This window comes from Betta splendens, chromosome 12 (assembly GCF_900634795.4).
Source record: "Betta splendens chromosome 12, fBetSpl5.4, whole genome shotgun sequence".
NCBI classification, from domain to species: Eukaryota; Metazoa; Chordata; class Actinopteri; order Anabantiformes; family Osphronemidae; genus Betta; species Betta splendens.
The window spans coordinates 9665668-9684424 of NC_040892.2; the positions used below are offsets into that span (position 1 = coordinate 9665668).

At 43.2% G+C, this 18757-nt stretch overlaps 1 protein-coding gene across 3 annotated transcripts in view; it reads left to right on the forward strand.

Annotated features, from left to right (window-relative positions):
* Nucleotides 1–18757, forward strand: part of ap3b1a (adaptor related protein complex 3 subunit beta 1a) — a 38533-nt gene that overhangs the window by 5802 nt on the left and 13974 nt on the right. For all 3 annotated transcript variants that reach the window (XM_029168755.3, XM_055513405.1, XM_029168754.3), the window contains exons 4-22: nt 1623–1718; nt 1821–1981; nt 2387–2453; nt 6077–6259; nt 6466–6621; nt 7385–7482; nt 7563–7617; nt 7700–7771; nt 7881–7943; nt 8030–8162; nt 8244–8353; nt 8439–8615; nt 9170–9356; nt 10122–10252; nt 10766–10931; nt 11114–11306; nt 12931–13081; nt 14035–14083; nt 14361–14464. In XM_029168755.3, the coding sequence (XP_029024588.1) occupies nt 1623–1718; nt 1821–1981; nt 2387–2453; nt 6077–6259; nt 6466–6621; nt 7385–7482; nt 7563–7617; nt 7700–7771; nt 7881–7943; nt 8030–8162; nt 8244–8353; nt 8439–8615; nt 9170–9356; nt 10122–10252; nt 10766–10931; nt 11114–11306; nt 12931–13081; nt 14035–14083; nt 14361–14464 (2352 nt within the window). The remainder of the gene's footprint in view (nt 1–1622; nt 1719–1820; nt 1982–2386; nt 2454–6076; nt 6260–6465; nt 6622–7384; nt 7483–7562; nt 7618–7699; nt 7772–7880; nt 7944–8029; nt 8163–8243; nt 8354–8438; nt 8616–9169; nt 9357–10121; nt 10253–10765; nt 10932–11113; nt 11307–12930; nt 13082–14034; nt 14084–14360; nt 14465–18757) is intronic.

Here is an 18757-nt window from a genome sequence, read left to right on the forward strand (position 1 = left end):
AGAGCATCTCACAATTGTATTCTGTCTATATATATCATAATGAATAAAACTTATTTTTTTCGCTCCAAATCATATGTTTGTGCAGCAGGAACATAACCTGGTTGTGAAATTCTGCAGGTCCGTTAATACGCCACAAAATCATGTAAAAGCCACGACCGACTCATGCACAGACTGTTCCAGCGAACGCCTTATGCAGCAGCTCAAGAGGGGTTCCCATACCCAGAGCCTGTGAATATTGATTAGCAGCAGCAGCAGCAGAATAATCAGGTAGCATGAGGGGCCGCGTGCGAGCGGGGGGCCTGGAGCCCAGCGCCGTGTGCGAGGCATGCAGCCGAAGCGGCTCGTGGCAGGGGCAGGGGAGCAGGTGGGTGGGTGTAATTGGCAGAAAGGAGCCCACAGTCACGTCTCTCCTCCTCCACCTCACACACCAGCTGCTAAGGTAGTGTGAGGTCTCGGTTTGTGTGTTCTCCCAGATTCTTTGCACACTACTCCTCTACAGTCGCTCTCGCTGAAAGCGCTCTTTTCTCTCGTTCCCACCTTCGTCCCCCTATCGCTCGCCGCTGTAAGCTGCCATTGATCTCAGCTAATTAGAAGACGTAAGCATGCGGGTTATTGACAGTGTTGCGTGATTCAATATCAGAACGCTTTATTTTCCCTAATCATTGCTCCTCTTCTTTTTAGCACATGTTAAGTGTTGTTTTGTCGTTCTTGTGAATACTTTTGACTATTTTTAGGAAACAAGTAGAGAAATATAAAAAAACATCTCAATCATCTACTTATGTGTTCAAAATGAAATCAGTGGAGTACTTTGTGGCTATAGAAACTAGATCCTTGAGGGCAGATGGGTTGTGTCTCCTTTATAGTGAGTAATACCATTAATTCCAGCAGTAATGACCAGAACGATGATTGAGAACTGTGGTGCTGCTGCTGCAGGTCAATACTCAGTGCATTAGAACGCATGGAGCTGATTACTGGATAAAGCTCCTGGTGATTGCACCTAAAATGTAACCTTATATCTGACCTCGACCTTGATTCACGAATTAAATTATAAATACTTCCTCAAATAAATCATCATTCTTCGTGAGCAGTGTTTCCTCCGGTTCCTTTGCCTTATGGATCCACAGCCTTGAGGGCAGAAGCGTGCGCTCCGTTTAGACGCAGCTCTTTCTGAATAGTTTGTGTGAATCAGCAGAGGAACGACCTTCAACCTCGAGGGGAACATGTCACAAAGCAGGAAAAATATTATCTCAGGCTTTCCTGTGGGGGGGAAGGAGTCTGGAAGCTAAAACACGAGAAAAAATAATTTAACAAAAAGAAATCCACAACCCCGCTCTTCTGAAGCAAACCTCAAACAATAATAGACTGAATCTAAAACAGGAAAATGTTCCGCTTTTTCCACCCTTAGCAATAATAAACTCCCATTTCTCCTACAAAGACTAAAAGGTAGTTTGTTTTTACCTTTCTTCCTGTTTGGCTGTGAAAACAATCACTTTGTCCTCTGACATTACATGCTATTATTTTAGCACACAGCTGGTTTGCTGATTGTTTTCCTCATGTGCTGCGTTAATTGCCTTATACAGCTGGCTCAGTTTATTAGCGTTTGTTGTAATTGTCCTTTGCAGCTTAAGAAGCTCGTGTACGTCTACCTGGTGAGGTATGCAGAGGAGCAGCAGGACTTGGCTCTGCTCTCCATCAGTACCTTCCAACGGGCCCTCAAGGTAAACTGTGAAAAACTGTAGAGTACTTATGCAAGTCTGGAACACTTAGATTCTGTTAAAAGCTCGGGGTCAGTTGCTCTTTTAAACATCTCTGTGTGGTAGGACCCAAACCAGTTCATCCGGGCCAGTGCGCTGAGGGTCCTGTCCAGCATCCGCGTCCCCATTATTGTTCCTATCATGATGTTGGCTATCAAGGAAGCAGCAGCTGACCTGTCTCCGTATGTCAGGAAGACCTCCGCCCACGCTATCCAGAAGCTCTACAGGTACAGTTCCTCAGGGCTGCAGCACATCAGTAGCTCATGGCTGCATCCGTTGCCCCGACTGGCTCTGCTGAGCCGCTCGCTAACTCTTGAGTAACGTGGCTGCAAAAGGTTTTGCCTGGCAGTTGTCTCACTCCAGCTACAGTAGGTCTTTCTAAGATGGGCATGAGTCAGGGAGTGAAGAAATGAAATGCTCGTTTACCGGGCTCTATTTTTAATGTCTTCTTATTGAAGAACTCTGTAGTGTGATAGTAGCATCCACTGTAGGCTGACAACTTATCCAGGTGATCAGCAGTGTAGGGCACGGAGACTTGGAGACATGATTTAATTTGTAAGTCCATCAAGTTTTCGTGTTATGTGAATAATTGGCATGGCCTAATTGACAATTTATTTCTCTTCTGTCTTCAGCCTGGATCCAGAGCAGAAGGAGCAGCTGATTGAAGTGATAGAGAAGCTCCTGAAAGACAAAAGCACAGTAAGTATGAGCTGAGCTGCGTCCTGTTGGAGGAGGCAGACCACTGGAGGGCACCCCAGTCAAACGGTTCTCCTTGTCGCTCTCATCCCACAGCTCATTCAGCAATGCCATGGTTTGTTAACACCCACTTAAACCCACACATCTTCAGATGCTCCTTGTTAAGTGTCCATTTGGAAGAAATTTTTGCACTGATGCTGGTGTCAGCTTAATTTTCTCAAAGGCCAACTTCGCTCTTTTCCCTTTTTTTATTGAATGAACTGTAAATGAGTTGGATTCTCAAATTCTGTGTTTAGACCCATTACAGACACAGTGCAGGAAGCCCATTAGAAATCAGTAGGCAGCACATCTATTTGAGGAGGTCACAGTGAAAATGAAGGATATTTAAATGCCAATTTCACATATGTAGACGTGGGTCTCAGACTGCAGTGTTTTGTGTTTTTACGTGCAAGCCATGCACAATTTGTTGTAATTATGTATTCCCGGCCTAAAGCTATTATTATACAAACAAAACAAAGTGACTTAGGCCATGGGGGGATGGAAAGCCCAGTGCCAGATGCATAGCATATTTAGCCCCAGACGCTAACGAAGACAGATGACTTCTCCCTGTTGGAGCCCACATTGTGAGGCTCGGGACAGAGAGAGGGCACTATCATCACACAGACGCGCAAGCACTATCAGCTGGTGATAAATGGCGAAAATCCCAAACACTGTGCACAGTTAATAGCTAACAAGTGATGCATTTTTATGCGGCTGTCCTGACACTACGTACCGTTTAGAATTCACATCATAACCGGCAGGTTTCCTGGTATTTTATGCAGATTTCTGTACGCTTGGTGTAATGCTATCTGAGGATGCTCTTGGAGTTGATTTGCTGTCGGGTCTCATGGTGCTTCTGCTATGTTACTGAGAAATGCAAAATGCTTAACGTAAAGGGCCACGCCACAGACTTGACTCATAAATAATTATTTACCAGTCTGTATGTATGAGTAAAATGTACTTTCTGTAGGTCTGCAGGGTGAATCTGATAAGATAAACCTTGATGAGTAGAACTCTTTGAATAACAGATATAATGTTTGTGTATTTTAATGGCTTCAGGTGTTTCCACTGTAAATCTTAGCCAAGAGCATCAAACTATTATTATTTTTTTTTATTTGGCTGCAGTCTGTTTAAAAGTGTTGCCAAATATCCTGTATAGGGTAGAGCTCAAGTGAAGCTTAGACCATGATACAGTAGCTCAGTTGCGTACTATATCATTTGGAACTGGACCACCTCAACAACACAAACCTCAGATACCGCCTTTGTTTAACCTTCCATGTTTAAAGCAGCTGGCATTTCAGAAATGCATCAAGGTTTACTTTTACTCGAGCAATTAAGCTACAAATCAGTGAATAACTTAGTGTCACTCAGCTGTTATTTAGCTGCCTGTTAAAGAAGGAAACATTTGGTTATTGTTCCACGCTGTAGCATTGTCCATTCCTCCTGACATTTACCTTTTACAGATGTGCCTGTGTGGTTAAATGGCTGTGACACACGGGGAGGGGGGGCGCTTATAGGCAGGATGGCTTAAAGAGAAAATGGGAAGGCCTGATGACAGAGACAACATAGAGTTTGTGCAGCTGTTTTACTGTGATGGATCTATTATCCAGCCATTACAAGATAAATGATCGATCCCTCCCATGCTCTCCCCTGCACCTTCTGCAAAATTGAAATGAGAACAGAGAGGAGGGGCAGGGGGCGGGGGGTGCTATGATTAGGGGCTAGGTGAGACGCCCATTAATTTAAGAGTAAAAGGAGGGAGATGGAGGAGAGCAGAAGAGGAGCAAGCGCAGGGAGGATAGGCCGACCCCACACTGGGCCATCAATCAAAAAGGCGCACGTTGTCTCTGGCGTGATGACCCAGCACTCTCTGCCTCTCTGGCACCCTAATTAGAATTCATAGCAAAATAGATGCAAGGAAGCGGTTTGGGCCCTTCATAATTTTATAGGAAATTTATTGTTATTAGAAGAACCATTTGCTTAGTGTGATTTTTCCATTACCGGCTTGTCACGCAGCGTAGATAATATGGTCGCTGTGGAGAAGGAGGGGGAGGAAGTGTATGAACTCCATAGATTGGGGTGTCAGTTTTGTTGATGGTGCATGTAGTTTACCTTGGATCTGTGTCTAATGGGGGAAGTTGGGAGAGAATGCACAAAGCCTTGCAGCAGGAGCCACGTGCCCAGAAATAGCACAGCGTGTAGGCCCAGGGAGAAGGACAGGCGAGAATGAATGTTTCTAGACGACTCCCTGAACAGGTGTGTCTGCAGCAGAATACGTTGTCAGGGACATTAACTGAGAATAGCTGCTGTGCTTCACACCTCTGTGTAACAAAGTACAAGCCTGTTTTATCAATTTACACATTTTGTTTATTGTGTTCATCATATTAACGCGTCTCATTAATGTCTGGCAAATACAAGTTACTGTGGACTGTAGACCTGTTTATTGGAACTATTTTCTGTTGTTTGTTTAAGGTTTGCTTAGATATTTTCCAAATTTAGTTCAGCTTCTTTTTGTTGTCTTAACATCTGGGAGAGTAAGTACATGTAGGTATCCGCTATAAACTTTGTCATTTGACTAATATTAAGCATTGATGTCTCTGTTTCATTTTGATGTTGGTGATGGCTTATTGATGTTGTAAGTGGTCCTACAAATCTGAGTGCAGCTGTTTTTTGTAATAATATATTAGAGAATTTTTTTTATTTCCTTAAATAGCGCTTGCTTCTAGAAACTAGAATGTGGAGGTTTGATAAATAAACCCTTCACACTTCACACTTATCTCATATCATTCAAAAGTGGCCTCATGCTGCAGTTGCAAATGTCATAGAGCCTTTTTACAAGCTTAATTTACTTCATACTATTTTGATTGTCTAAGCTGTAGTTGTTTCATCCTCTTTCATCAAATTACTAATTCCAGTATCAGAAAGGCAAATCTTGTATCACATCATATGAGATCCATATTTCCCAGGATCCACGGGCAGCGGCCGTCAGCTACGGATTTCATTCAAACACAATCAATGCAAGCTCATGACAGTGCTGATGGGTAAATGCAGTGGGTTCCCACAGGGCCACCAGGGGCCAGGAGGCTTTAATTGAGAAGACCAGATTCTGCTCCCTTTCTCTTCTTCTTCACCCTCGCCTGCCTGTGATAATGGTGTTTGCATATTAATACACCTCCATGTCACTCACTCAGTCTGTCAGTCAGTCAGGGAGCCGGCAGGGATTTCTGTGGTGGGGGGTGGTGGGGAACACACCACAGCCAAATGGGCTTTTTCCTCCCACCAATAAAATATAGTTGATTATTGGCTCACTCAGCCGCTGCTTCCTCCTTGTCCGTAAATTGAATATGAAATTAGCTTTGTAGAAAAAAATATAATTTCCACAGAAGATATGACAAATACCTCAACTGATTTCTTTCAACAGATTAATCCTATCAAAGCAAAAACCTTTCCCTTCCTCTTATTAACTGACTTTCTATTTAGTAATAACAACAACAACACCTTTTTAGAGAGTCTGTCTTTATACAGCTTGTTTAGCTGGAATACTTTTCAATATGTGTTGTTCTGCTGTCCTTTACTGTTTTCTGTAGCTGGTGGCCGGTAGCGTCGTCATGGCATTTGAGGAGGTGTGTCCAGATCGCATTGACCTGATCCACAAGAACTACAGAAAGCTGTGTAACCTGCTGGTGGATGTGGAAGAGTGGGGGCAGGTGGTCATCATCTCCATGCTGACTCGATATGCTAGGACGCAGTTCGTCAGTCCCTGGCAGCAGGTGAGACACTCGTCATCCACAGTAGGGGCTAAAAACAATGCTTTGCCTTAAAGCAAATTGCCAATGCACTGTAAGGACTCGTAACATTTTACATGCTACCATTCTGGGTGAAGGTGGAACCCATGTGAATATGAAACAGGGAAAACAACGTACGGATCATATGGTTTAATGTATCTGTTTAAAGACTTGTGGCATTTGTATTTCAGGATGCTGTGTTTGACGAGAACAACGAGAAGACCTTTTATGAGTCTGACTCAGAGGAGAGGAAAGATCAGATGGAGTCCAAGCCTTACATCATGGATCCAGATCACAGACTCCTGCTCAGAAACACTAAACCCCTTCTGCAGAGTAGAAACACTGCTGTGAGTTAACCGGAGCGAAAGAGAGAGATATTTCACTACTTAGAGTAGAACATCTGAAATCAAGCCGCTGGACGTTTATCGATCCAGTTGTGGTCTTTGATTGCATGTCAGGAATTAAAGGAATTCTTCTGCTATTGTGCAGGATGTGTGCGCAATTGTGTTTACAGCAATACTGCATCACAATGAATTCGCAAATGTATTGTACACACCTCGACACACAAGACAGAGGAAAAAACACACACACCTTCCATATTGCATTCCCAACGTAGAAAAAAAGATATAAAGTATGGTAAGTGCAGATCTCTATCACCCAGAAGTCTCAAGGTCTCTGTTGCTGTATAACAGCGAGAGGAAAAATGCTCCTAAATGAAAGTGTTGATTAAAATGTGACATGCTGTGTTTTACTTGTGACAACACAGTGGCATCCTTCATCTTCATAGACACCCGAAGCCTTTCATTCTGCCCGTGATGATGGACACACATGGTCCTGCTATTAAAAGCGCCACTGTAAAATTACCTTTATAGAGTCATGTCAGGAGAGTCTTTGTGAAGCCCTAAGACGAGCATGTGGAAGAAAGTGCTTTATTTTTAAAGGCAAGATCCTGTCGGTAGTATAATAATGATTAAGATATGAAATAGCTTTTTGAAATGTTGGGAAACACAGACGGTGGTGTAGTTCCTTTGGTATTAACGTTATCTAAAGGTAGTTCTGTAAAAGCTTGTTTTGAGATTATGCAGTATTTACTGTTTTCTGTGTTTCCAGGTGGTGATGTCTGTGGCTCAGCTTTACTGGCATCTAGCTCCTAAACACGAAATCAGCGTTGTGACCAAGTCGTTGGTTCGGCTGCTAAGAAGCCACAGGTGATGCATAACCATCACACCCATGTGCTGTTCACGCGGCACTCGCTGCAGTTTGCTGATGTTTTCTCCGTTTTACACAGAGAGGTGCAGTTCGTCGTGCTTCAGAACATCGCCACAATGTCTATTCAGAGAAAGGTGAGGCTGCATGTTGACAGCAGAACCACAACGGAGCTTTGAGTAGATACATGTTTACTCATGATGTCATTTAACTGTACAGGGAATGTTTGAGCCGTTCATGAAGAGTTTCTATGTCAGATCTACGGATGCTACACACATCAAAACACTGAAGGTACCAGTTTGCTTTAACAAGCCATTTATACACTTTGACAAACCAAACCTGCATTTATATTACTGCAAGATCAAAGTCATATTCAGAGCTTCTTGTCTGTTTTCTGCAGCTGGAAATCCTGACCAACCTTGCCAATGAAGCCAACATCTCCACAATTCTGAGGGAATTCCAGGTTTGTGTTTTCTTTTGCCACCAGAAGATTCTGTTCTGCTTAGAGATATAACTTCTTACAGTTTCCTCGCTCTCATCTGTTTTCAGACTTATGTTAAGAGTCAGGACAAGGCATTTGCAGCAGCCACAATCCAGGCCATTGGAAGATGTGCAACCAACATCACTGAGGTGACAGACACCTGTCTTAACGGCCTGGTGCTGCTGCTTTCCAATAGAGATGGTAAAATCCCACTTTGCTTGTTTGTTAACCTATTGGGATTAATGATGTTATGAAGTTGCCAAAACATGTTCTGTTTTTCAGAGACCGTAGTTGCTGAGAGCGTTGTGGTGATTAAGAAGCTGTTGCAGACTCAGCCCAGCCAACACTGTGACATCATCAAACATATGGCCAAGATCTTTGACAACATCACTGTACGCTTTGCCACTTCACCTTCTGCTCTCAGTCCGTCTGTGTTTGTTCAGCATCTAAGTACACTCTCCTCGCCCCTGACTGCAGGTCCCCATGGCTCGAGCCAGCATCCTGTGGCTGATGGGCGAGTACTGCGAGAGGGTGCCAAAGATTGCGCCTGACGTTCTGCGAAAGATGGCGAAGACTTTCACAGCAGAGGAGGACATCGTGAAGCTGCAGACAGTCAACCTAGCGGCCAAACTCTACCTGACCAACTCTAAACAGGTGTAGAATACGGCACCAGTGACATATGGCAGATGTTAGAAGTTATGATTGTAATTTCCCCCTAATTTATATTTAAGCCACTCTTTTGTTTGTGTTACTTTACTAGAGCTCCTCTCAAACTTGGAGCTAAATGCCCAGTTTAACAAGACAGCTTTTATGTAATGGTGCATCTCCAAACGCTGTTTGGTGTCTCCCGGCCCATTCTGGGTTTATGAGCCCAGACACCAACCTCCTCAAAGGAGCATGTCATTAAACCTGAAAGTGTAAAGGATTTACTTTAAGTGCTGCCTTAATTTTAAATCCCTTCCCCAAATTTCAGGAATATTTTTTTTGTGTTATGAAACAAACAGATAATGGAATGAGATAAGGTTCACGTGTCGGGTTCATTATGTTTGTCAGAAGTACCCTGGGTTTGTAGCTTTAGTTCAGTTTTTTTAACCGAGGCTGTGTTTTTGCTGTTTTCATTAGGTAGCTGGCCTAATATGTAGTTAGCTCCCGTCAACAAAATCAGTACGCTTACGTCTGTCGTCTACGCTGTATCTCTTTGCCCGCAGACAAAGCTGCTGACCCAGTACATCCTGAACCTCGGCAAATATGACCAGAACTATGATATCAGAGACCGGACGCGCTTCATAAGACAACTGATAGTTCCCAGTGAGAAGAGCGGGGCCCTCAACAAGTATGCTCGGCGCATTTTATTGGCTCCTAAACCAGCTCCAGTCCTTGAGTCTTCTTTTAAAGGTACTTCCTATCCCCAATCCTTCTTTTAAAACCTATTAAATTTTCGAAATACACTGGAAATGTAACATTAAACACCATCCCTCTCCCGTTTCTGCTAATCCACCAGTGCATTACTGAATAGATCGTAACTGGAGCTTCATTTCATAAATCATAGGTCTGTTTCCAATAGTATGCAAAGTTGAATGAGGTGGTGGTTTTATTATTCTAGTGTGTCTGTCTCTCTGAAGGGCAGTTAGGTCAGATCGCTTTACCTTGGGCTAATGAAATGGGTAAATGATTGAGTTAATGCTAACCTTTCTCAGACGCAGAGAGGGGGAAAAACTCCCTCATTTAGCTGTCTCTTCTATCTCACTCCCTCGTTGACAAAAGGCACGAAGCTGCCTCCTGCAGCATTAGAATTCAGACACAGTCTGCACCTACTAGATGTTTATGGAAAGCGCTAACAGCCCCTGTCATTCTTAATATTCACAAGTTAAGACTTTTTTTCTCTCCTTTTCTTATAGCATAGCACCATTTTAGAACAAACCTCCCAAACCACAGAAACTGATTATCTTACTTTGGGTGTGTGTCCACAAAACTGATAACTGTATGTGATTTGAAGAGTGTCTTTGGATATTTTATTTAATATATCTAAATAGTGACTTGAACTACTAAGGACCTAGTGAAGGTTGCAGAGGTTACATTCATCTCCCAATTCTTCCTCACTCATTAACCTTCTCACCTTCTCAGCTCATTTTGTTTTATTTGCTTTTTCTCGACTTCCAGATCGCGACCGTTACCAACTCGGCACTCTGTCCCACAGCCTCAATATTAAAGCTACTGGATACCAGGAGCTGTGTGACTGGCCGGCTGTCGCTCCAGACCCATCTGTGAGGAACGTGGAGGTCCCTCAGCCAGTAAGGAATCTACTTTCCTCCTTCACTCTGTGACATGTCAACTTAATAATTTGTTTACCCGTCAGACATAATAAGAAATGTGACATTTTCCATGCAGTGTAATAATAATTATAATAGGTTACTTTGGTTTCTTCACTTTTTTTGACATTAGTGATGTCATGCTGTGTTGGAAGTACAGAAAATGTTAATGAATATTGTAAGAATCAAGTCTGACGTCCGTGGTGTAAGATTTACTAATAATCAGTGTTGTAGTATAGCAATTTATAGCAACAGTAACTTGTTTGTAGATACAAGTAGATTGTAGATTGTTTGTAAGTCAGAACCTTCTCTTCTCACAATTACTTGGTCAGCAAAACAAACTAAATTAGACTTCTACAAGTATTTACACAAGCCACAAGCAGGGAGATCTGCGGGAATTCAGAGATGAACTAACACATTAATTGTCTTGATGGAGATTGATGAGTATTTTTTTTTTTCGCCTAACCTCCTTTCTTCCCTCCACCCTCTGTGTAGGTGAAGGAGTGGGCACCGTCAGTTGGGAAAACCAAGCAAGCGAAGTCCGATAAGTTTTATTCAGACGATGAAGATGAGAAGGAAGAGGAAGGATCTGACAGTGGCACTGGGAACAGCAGCAGCAGCAGCAGTAGTAGCAGCAGCAGCAGTAGTAGTAGTAGTGAAGGTTTGTATTCGTCTTTGGAGAATGTTTGTTTATATCCAGACAGTGAGGTTGATGAGATTTTACTCCAGCTACATTTATTCATTTACATCAATGTAATGGGAGCAAATAGTGTCAAAAGCAGTGCTTGGTTTTATGTAAATATGAGGGTTCCTGTAAAATAGTAAACTAATTGTTTTTTGCAGAGTCAGGCAGTGAAAGTGAGGAGGAAAGCAGTGAAGAGTCAGAGAAGACCTCTAGTGATTCTGGAAAGAGTTCCAGTGGATCTGAAGAGAGCTCCACTGAATCTGAATCAGACCAGAAGAAGAAGAAGAAGAAGAAGAAAAACATCAAGAAGACGTTGCAGAAGAGAAACAAGCAACCAACTGTTGCTGACAGGTACAGAGAAGTCCCTCCAGTTTGTCCGGCTCCGGAAGCATCACTTTTCTTCCCGGGGAATTCGTTAGTCGATAACGGATGTGATTAGAGTTCTGCTGCATGAATAAGACCAACCTCCACCTGCTCACACTTTCATCCATTCAGCCATTTTTATCATCTATGCTGGCACCCTGCCTCCTACTGCTGAGCTGAGTGATCTATTCGCTACCTGAACGCATAAAAAAATTCTCTTCAACCACCTTAAATCCGTACGCAAGGAAAATAATGAATGTAACACATGCAACTTGGACAGGTGTATCTTTGTCACCAGCATACTGTACATTAGTAAATGGAGCACTGTGCTGAATCTGATATAGAGGAATTCTGTATCAATGTCCGGATGTAATATGCCAAGATACAACCAGGAGACTAACACAAAGTATTATACTGTGGGTACTTCAGTCAGAAAATATGGGGAACTGACTGACACTTGGACAGTTGTAGATATGGTCCTCACTCAGCTCTAGGCAGCAGAAAAGCAGAAGCACAAAACTGGCCTGCATCCTGAAATATTATCTACATTTAAGTTTTTTTTAATAATAGAAATTGCTACACCTCTGTCTTGGCCACACACACACACGCACGCGCAAACTCGCACATGCTGTCACGCTGGCAGAGCTACTGGAATATCATTAGTGTGAGTTCCATTAACAAGCTAATCAAGGAGAATTTTCCTCCAGTAGCTGTAACCCACATTTACATGGCTAATGGATAATGACTTTTGATTGGCCATTTAGCAGCCTGGTGTTACCAATGAATGAGATTTGAGTCATTACTACTGAATATGCTCACGCACACTCTCCTACGCGCTGGCAAATTTACTTTCTTATGCACTCTACTTCATTTGCCCACGGACACACAAACCCGCGCCCAATGTACCTGATTTCGCTGTGTGACAGGCCGCCGACTGACCCTGTTCTCTCCATTAGAGAGAATAATTAGAGCAACTCACCCCAGTGCTCAAACACACACAAACACGAACACACACACATACACACAGTAATTAGAGCAACTCACCCCAGTGCTTCCACAACAAACACAGCATAATGCCCTCATTATGGCCCAGTCATTTCAGGCAGGGCCTAATCAGGCCCACAGTGATTTATATCACTTTTTCCTGTTCGCAGCAAATGAAATCTGTAGGCCAAATTAATACTGGCTTTTCATCATCGCCCAAGTTAAAAAGCCAGTTACCGTCACAATTCCCCCATTAATTTAACGGCTGAAAATCCCAGGCAGGCGGAGTAAACACTCATTATCAGGACAAATTGAGGAGGGACAGAGCAAGTGGAAGAGAGAGGAGAAAGATGGAAAAGATCTTTCTGAGTGAATGCAACATTGAATTAACTTCACAAATAAAAACAGATTGATCTTTGTTGTTTTGACCAAGCTGAGCTCAAGCTTTCAGTTTGGATGGAAAAGGAAAAACAATGTTTTTAGTTTGCTTCACTCGGTGGTGCAAGATTTGTACACACAGGCTGTGCATGTACGGCGTAAACAGGTGCGGTATTATTTCAAACCCTATTCTACTGATTCCATCCACCTCATGTCTGAATCTTTTTTTGTGTCCTTTCATTTGTTTCAGCGACTCGGATGAAAACGGTAACGGGCCCGTCAAACGGGCCAGCAGCTCCTCGGCTGAAAGCTCCTCAGAGACGGACTCTGAGGACAGCTTGGATTCAGATCCTCCTAAAGTGCAGCAGAATAAAAACATCCAGGTCAAGTCCAAGCCCAAGGTGACGTTACAGTTTCGCTGGGTGAGGGGGGTGGAGGGGGGCTGGTGTAGGACAACCAGTGTAAATTACAGTGAGTTAATCATCAGACTCCTTGATGTCTTGACTTCCCCAGTCCATCCAGTATGTGACAGAAGCTTTGAAATCTCAATTTAGAGATGTGGAATATAATTTAGCCTCCATTTTAGCCGCCTTATTTTTGTCTTCCTTCCTCTTTTGTCTGCCTCTTCTTCTACTCGCACCTTCTTTTCCTCACCTGTTATGCTGATCTTGTTATTTCCCACCCTCCCTTTTCCATTCTGCACTATGAAATTCTTATTTCATACACTTTGTCATTTGGGCCAGGCCTATGAATTATGCATCTGTTTCTGTACACCGCACTGTGTTTCTCTCTCAGACCTCCATTTACTAACAAGGTTTCCGTCTCTATTACCACCATCCAGGCTCAATCAGAGAAGATCTGATAAGATACGGCCTCTAACTTTATTGTTTGTTTTTATGCTCATTCCGCTCTGTTCTGTCCCTCTATTGTTGTTGTTGTTGTTGTTGTTGTTTTTTCTTGAGCCCAGAGTATGCAGAGTGGATTTTATGGCTCTTTATGTGATGTGAATAGAGCCTTGGTTGCTTAGGAGGGTGTGGAGAAAGGGTGATAAAAGTACTCGTGTTGTAATTCCCACAAGTCAACACTTGACAAGCACGGCTTAGATGTGCGAGCTGGTGTGTATCGGTTGTGACACGACGCCGAGCATGAGTGGCTATTGAGAATTCCAGACATGTTACATATAAATGCAGAGTATCTGTTTTTGTGTGTGTGTGTGTGTGTGAGTGTGTGTGCGTTGTGTAACCTTCAGTGAAATTGAAACATTTCACTGCCTGAAAAGCACAACACACACTTCCAGTACAGTTCAGCCCTTTTTGTTTTACGTCATCTCCTACAAATTGTGTTTGTTTTTCAGGTGGAAAAGAAGCCAAAGAACGAAGTTTCTCTCCTGGACCTGGACGACTGTGAGTTTTTCTGAAATGCTTTACCGACGCAGTCACCTCACGCGGTTTGAGATTTAGTGCTCACTGATTACTGGGTAACATTTTCATTTTACAGCATAAGACGCCCCCATCCTTCCTCAACTAAACAGGGAGGGGTTTCTTAAATCCAAGGAGGACAGAGGCCTCCTTTTACAAAGATTTTTCTTTCTGGGATGTCACAGCCTCCTGAACCTCTTTGTGCCTTTGATTTTAAAGTTTTGTGTCTGATATCATTTTCTGATTTCTGTTTGGACTTCAGTTTCTCCTGCACCAACGAGTGCTCCGAATTCCGCATACGTGTCATCGAGCCTCCTGTCCGACCTCGAGGGACTGTCTCTCTCCAACGTCTCCACCTCCTTCCAGGTTAGTGTACTGTACTTGTGCAGTGAGACACAGGCTTGTGGTGTGTGTTGAGTGAGTCACTCCTCTGTGCCTGATGTGACAGAACAGCAGAGCAACTTACGAGATGGTGAAATGAGCCTCTGTCCCTTGTGGAACATTTCTGGCCCACATGCCAACTATTGACCTTTAGTGCCTTCTTATATTTATAGCCAGTGAGGAAGGTGCAACTGCTCTCCCTGTTTCCTCTATCTTTTATAGTCTGTCTCTTCCACCCTGGCTGTCTTTTGCTCATCCACACCCTTGAACTCTATTTCTGTGTCTCATCTATAAGTCTACCCACAGCTCCCCCCACACACACTTATCGCTCTCCTCCTCTCTGTCACCTTCCATCTCTCTCTGTCAGATGTTGCGTCCCTTGTGTCTCTGTGTTGTGTATATCTGATGGTTGACCTTTCCTAGTGTGACGGCTCCTTTCTCTCCTCCGTATGTGAGCAGTTCTGCACGTTCGGTGTGTTTTGTACCTTGTCTTGTCCTCCCAGGAGAGGGAAATGAATGTCCAGACCGTTCTTTCTGCTGTTGCTGTATCAATTGTGTTTCAAAAGCAGCTCTGTAGCAAACCTGCTGCTAGATCTTAATCCTTTCAATATTCAACATATCTTTGTAGACACAAAACATTTGTATCCAATCGCAGTATGATTGATTTGTTTTTATTCTGGAAATTAGTTTTACAGTCAATAAAATTAAAAAAATTAGTTGCGCAAGCTGTTATATAGCGTTTTCTATAGTATATAAACATTTACCTACTTATTTTGTTAAAATGTCTGAGAACAAATTGAATCAAAAATATGTAAAAGGTGACATTTAACTACCAAAAATCCACTCAGAGTTTTTTATTTACATTAATCAGAATTGTTTTCATTAAACCAGCATCAAGTGAAAAAACTAGACTGATTGCTTAATAGAGAAAGAAAAATCAACAAACCACAAAAGTAGGAAGGAAGGACTCTGAGGACAGCTTTATTTCCTTCAAAAGTATTACTACTGTTATTATTTATTTATTTATTTACAGTGTAAAGAAATATGGAACCAAACTGACCATAAAAAATCTACTGATTTGCTACTGTTCCATTTGTTTGCATGCCTTCAGGTGAAGGTTTAGCTTCTACACTGTCCCAACTCTGCTGTGTTCAGCTTTGTGGCGAGTTACTCTATATTCTGAGTCTGCCTTTCAGTCCTGCCGCCTGTCAGTCAGTATGATTGACAGCTGCTCTCAGGCCAGCGTTTATGCAGCGCGAGTCTTGTTAGTCACTCTCTCCTCCTCAGGTGAAGGCCAGCGAGTAATAGAGAATCGAAATGCAGATTAGGAAAGGGAACTTTTTGCACATCAACATCTTATTTAGAGTCAATTCTATGCATAAATACATGATGGGCATCAGGATTCATAGACAAGGGTAAATAAGCTCACCTTTATTCACACACGCCCCTCCCCATGCGTGCACACACTTCCATATCAGCCTGCGCGCACACACACTCTGGCCCCTGTGTCATTTCTATTTCTCAGCAATCTGCCCACAGAGGCAGCAAGTCTGTCTCAGCTGAGCGCTCTGGTCCTTTTAGAGAATTACTGCATGGTTATCAAAGACATTTAGATTAACCCTGGTCACTGTCTTTGACCCACCTCCTCCTCCTCTCCCCAGTTTCTGCATGCTACCGCTCTCTCTAATAACATTTTGACATTAGGATCTCTCACAAATGCCTCTTAAATCCCCCACCCTCTCCACCCCATCCCAAACCCCTTCCGACCGCTGTCCGTGTGTGCGGCGGGGGTGGCTGAGGCTGATAACTTTTCATTCATAATTAGGAGTGGACGAATGGCGCTGCGTTGGGGGGAAATTGAACTGTCAGCGGCGGGGCACAGGGCGTTTGACCCCATCACGCCCAGAGGGGGCCATCATAATTTGTTCATTTGGTGTCCATCAGGCGGGCGCCAGCTCACCCCCTCCTCCTCTCTCGTCTCCCTCCTCACCTCTCTGACCTCCCCGCAGTGGGCGCTCTGGGTTCACGTCTAATTATGAATCAGCAAAAGGAGCCCGAGTGCCACGAATACAGCGGCTCCTGCCCTCCAAACCTCCCGCTGCCACTCAAACTGCAGAGATTGCCTCTTAAACAGCTATAAATGCTCACCTGAAGAAAAGCCAGTTACTTCTATGGCAAGTTGGTAGTTTGGGAAATAACGGTGTGTTAATGCAGCTGCTGGAGCATTAAATAGTTTTAGTGAGTTCATTTTAGAATATTCTTGCTACCAAAAATATGCTTTGTTGCAGGTATCGTGTATAATAACGTACATATAAAGTAGTACAATGAGGATTTGGTTTAATCTTAACCACCGTTTTAATCAGCATTTCAATCAGGTATTAACTTAGTATTATAGTTGCAATAAGCACTAAAACCTGTTGAATTGGTTGTTGTGTTGTATATTGAATGATAAAAACATAATTCTGGAAAATTTAAAGCAGATGACAGGTTTGGTGTTTGTTTGATACTGCAGCCCGTAGTGTTGTTAGACTTGTCAATGGCTTTTAATTGGGTGTTTTAACACTAGTTTATGCTCTTCTCAGTCTAAAGACTCTTGATGTAGTGAAAGCAAAGGAAACGCGCTCTGTTTCAGAAAACGAATCATTTGTTGTCTAGTTTACATTCTTACCTAGAATCCAAATTGCATTTTTAGTTTATAATTGCATTGAACTAAATTCATTATCCAACAAACAGATTGTCGATGCGATTAGTTTGTCATTTATCAACCACAAGCATTTTTATAGCTTTTGCACTGAAATATCTTTGGGCTTTACACTGACAATATTTAAGTATTTCTAATATTTTGATGATGAAACACTTAATTGATTAATCACAAAGTAATCAGCTGACTAATGATGGCGAAATGGATAGCTGCAGCCCAGTTACTTTACAAATTGTGCTAATGAAACGACACTGTAGCTTCTTTAACAATACTTGCTAAAGCTTGATGAAGGACACTGTTTCTGAATAACAATCATCTATTATTGCTAATGTTCTTTAATGAAAAAAAAATCTAAATTAATCAATTTAGAATATCTAATTTACTGACAGATTGGCATAGGTGAGCTAACCCTTTGTCTCCATGCACTGCATTGGCTTCTTGTTACATTATAGTAGTTTTAGATGGCTGCAGTAACATTTATTTAATTCAATTTGCAGTCAAGGTCTTCCTGACGCAATTAATTGTCATCTTCTGAGTGAAGGGAACAATTAGACCCTAAAGTCAAACACATGTCCCTTTACCTTAATCTTCACAACTCTTGTAGAGCATAATGAAATCCTGTCCCTGTTTTTGGAGGCAGATGGTGTCTGAAAAAACAGAAATGGATTTTCAATATATGCCCATACATCTCTGTACGCCCCACACCCTTTTCTTCTAAATTGGTCTTCCTATGCGCGCGACACAAGGCTGCCCGCCTCTGGTTTAGCCCTTTTGAATATGTCAGCGGTATTTTCAGGTCATTTGCCAGAGAGGATGTTGGGAGCGTGGCGTCCGGGCTCTGAAGGTGACTGGTGTCTGTGTCATCCATCACAGGAGCTTCCTTTAAGTTGATGCATAATAGAGCCTCTCAATCAACTTCCTCCCTCATTGTCACCTCCCTCCTTCCTGTCCGGGGAGTAGGATGGGAGTCAAAGCCAAAGGGGGAAAAAATGAGACAGAGATTGACAGAGGAGTCAAGGTTACATCCCTCTCCTTCTTTTATTTACACTTGAGGTGTTATGGGCTTGTTCTGTACAGCGGAACAACAGAGGATGGAGAGGTGACGGGGCTTGTGTGGGCCCTCGTGTCAGCCTTTAACGGCCCACTGTGTCAAATTGGTGATAATAAGCCGTTTGAAGCCCCGTCCTGTCTCCGCTGTCGCTGCCGCCTGCTCGCAACGAGGCGACACGGGGGACCTTGAAGCGGGATGTGTCAGGGAGGTAAATCTCCGCTGTGATGGCGTGGCGAGCATTACGGCCAGCTTTATCGACAGCGACTGCTCTGACACATCCAAAAGTGGTCCAATAAATTTGCGGACTGGCAGCGGCGTGACGGGCGCCTGCGAGGGCGCAGCGGCGTTACGGCACAGCAACAAATGTTTACTTGACCTCCTTTACAGGCGCTTGGGCAGCCGGGGCACAGGAGACGCTGCTAGCCTGTCAAGGGGACGGGAGGACGGTGTTGATCTGCGAGTTTATTTTGCTCCTGATGTGACTTGGGAGCATACGGGTGCCTGTATGATACCTGAACTGTGGCAC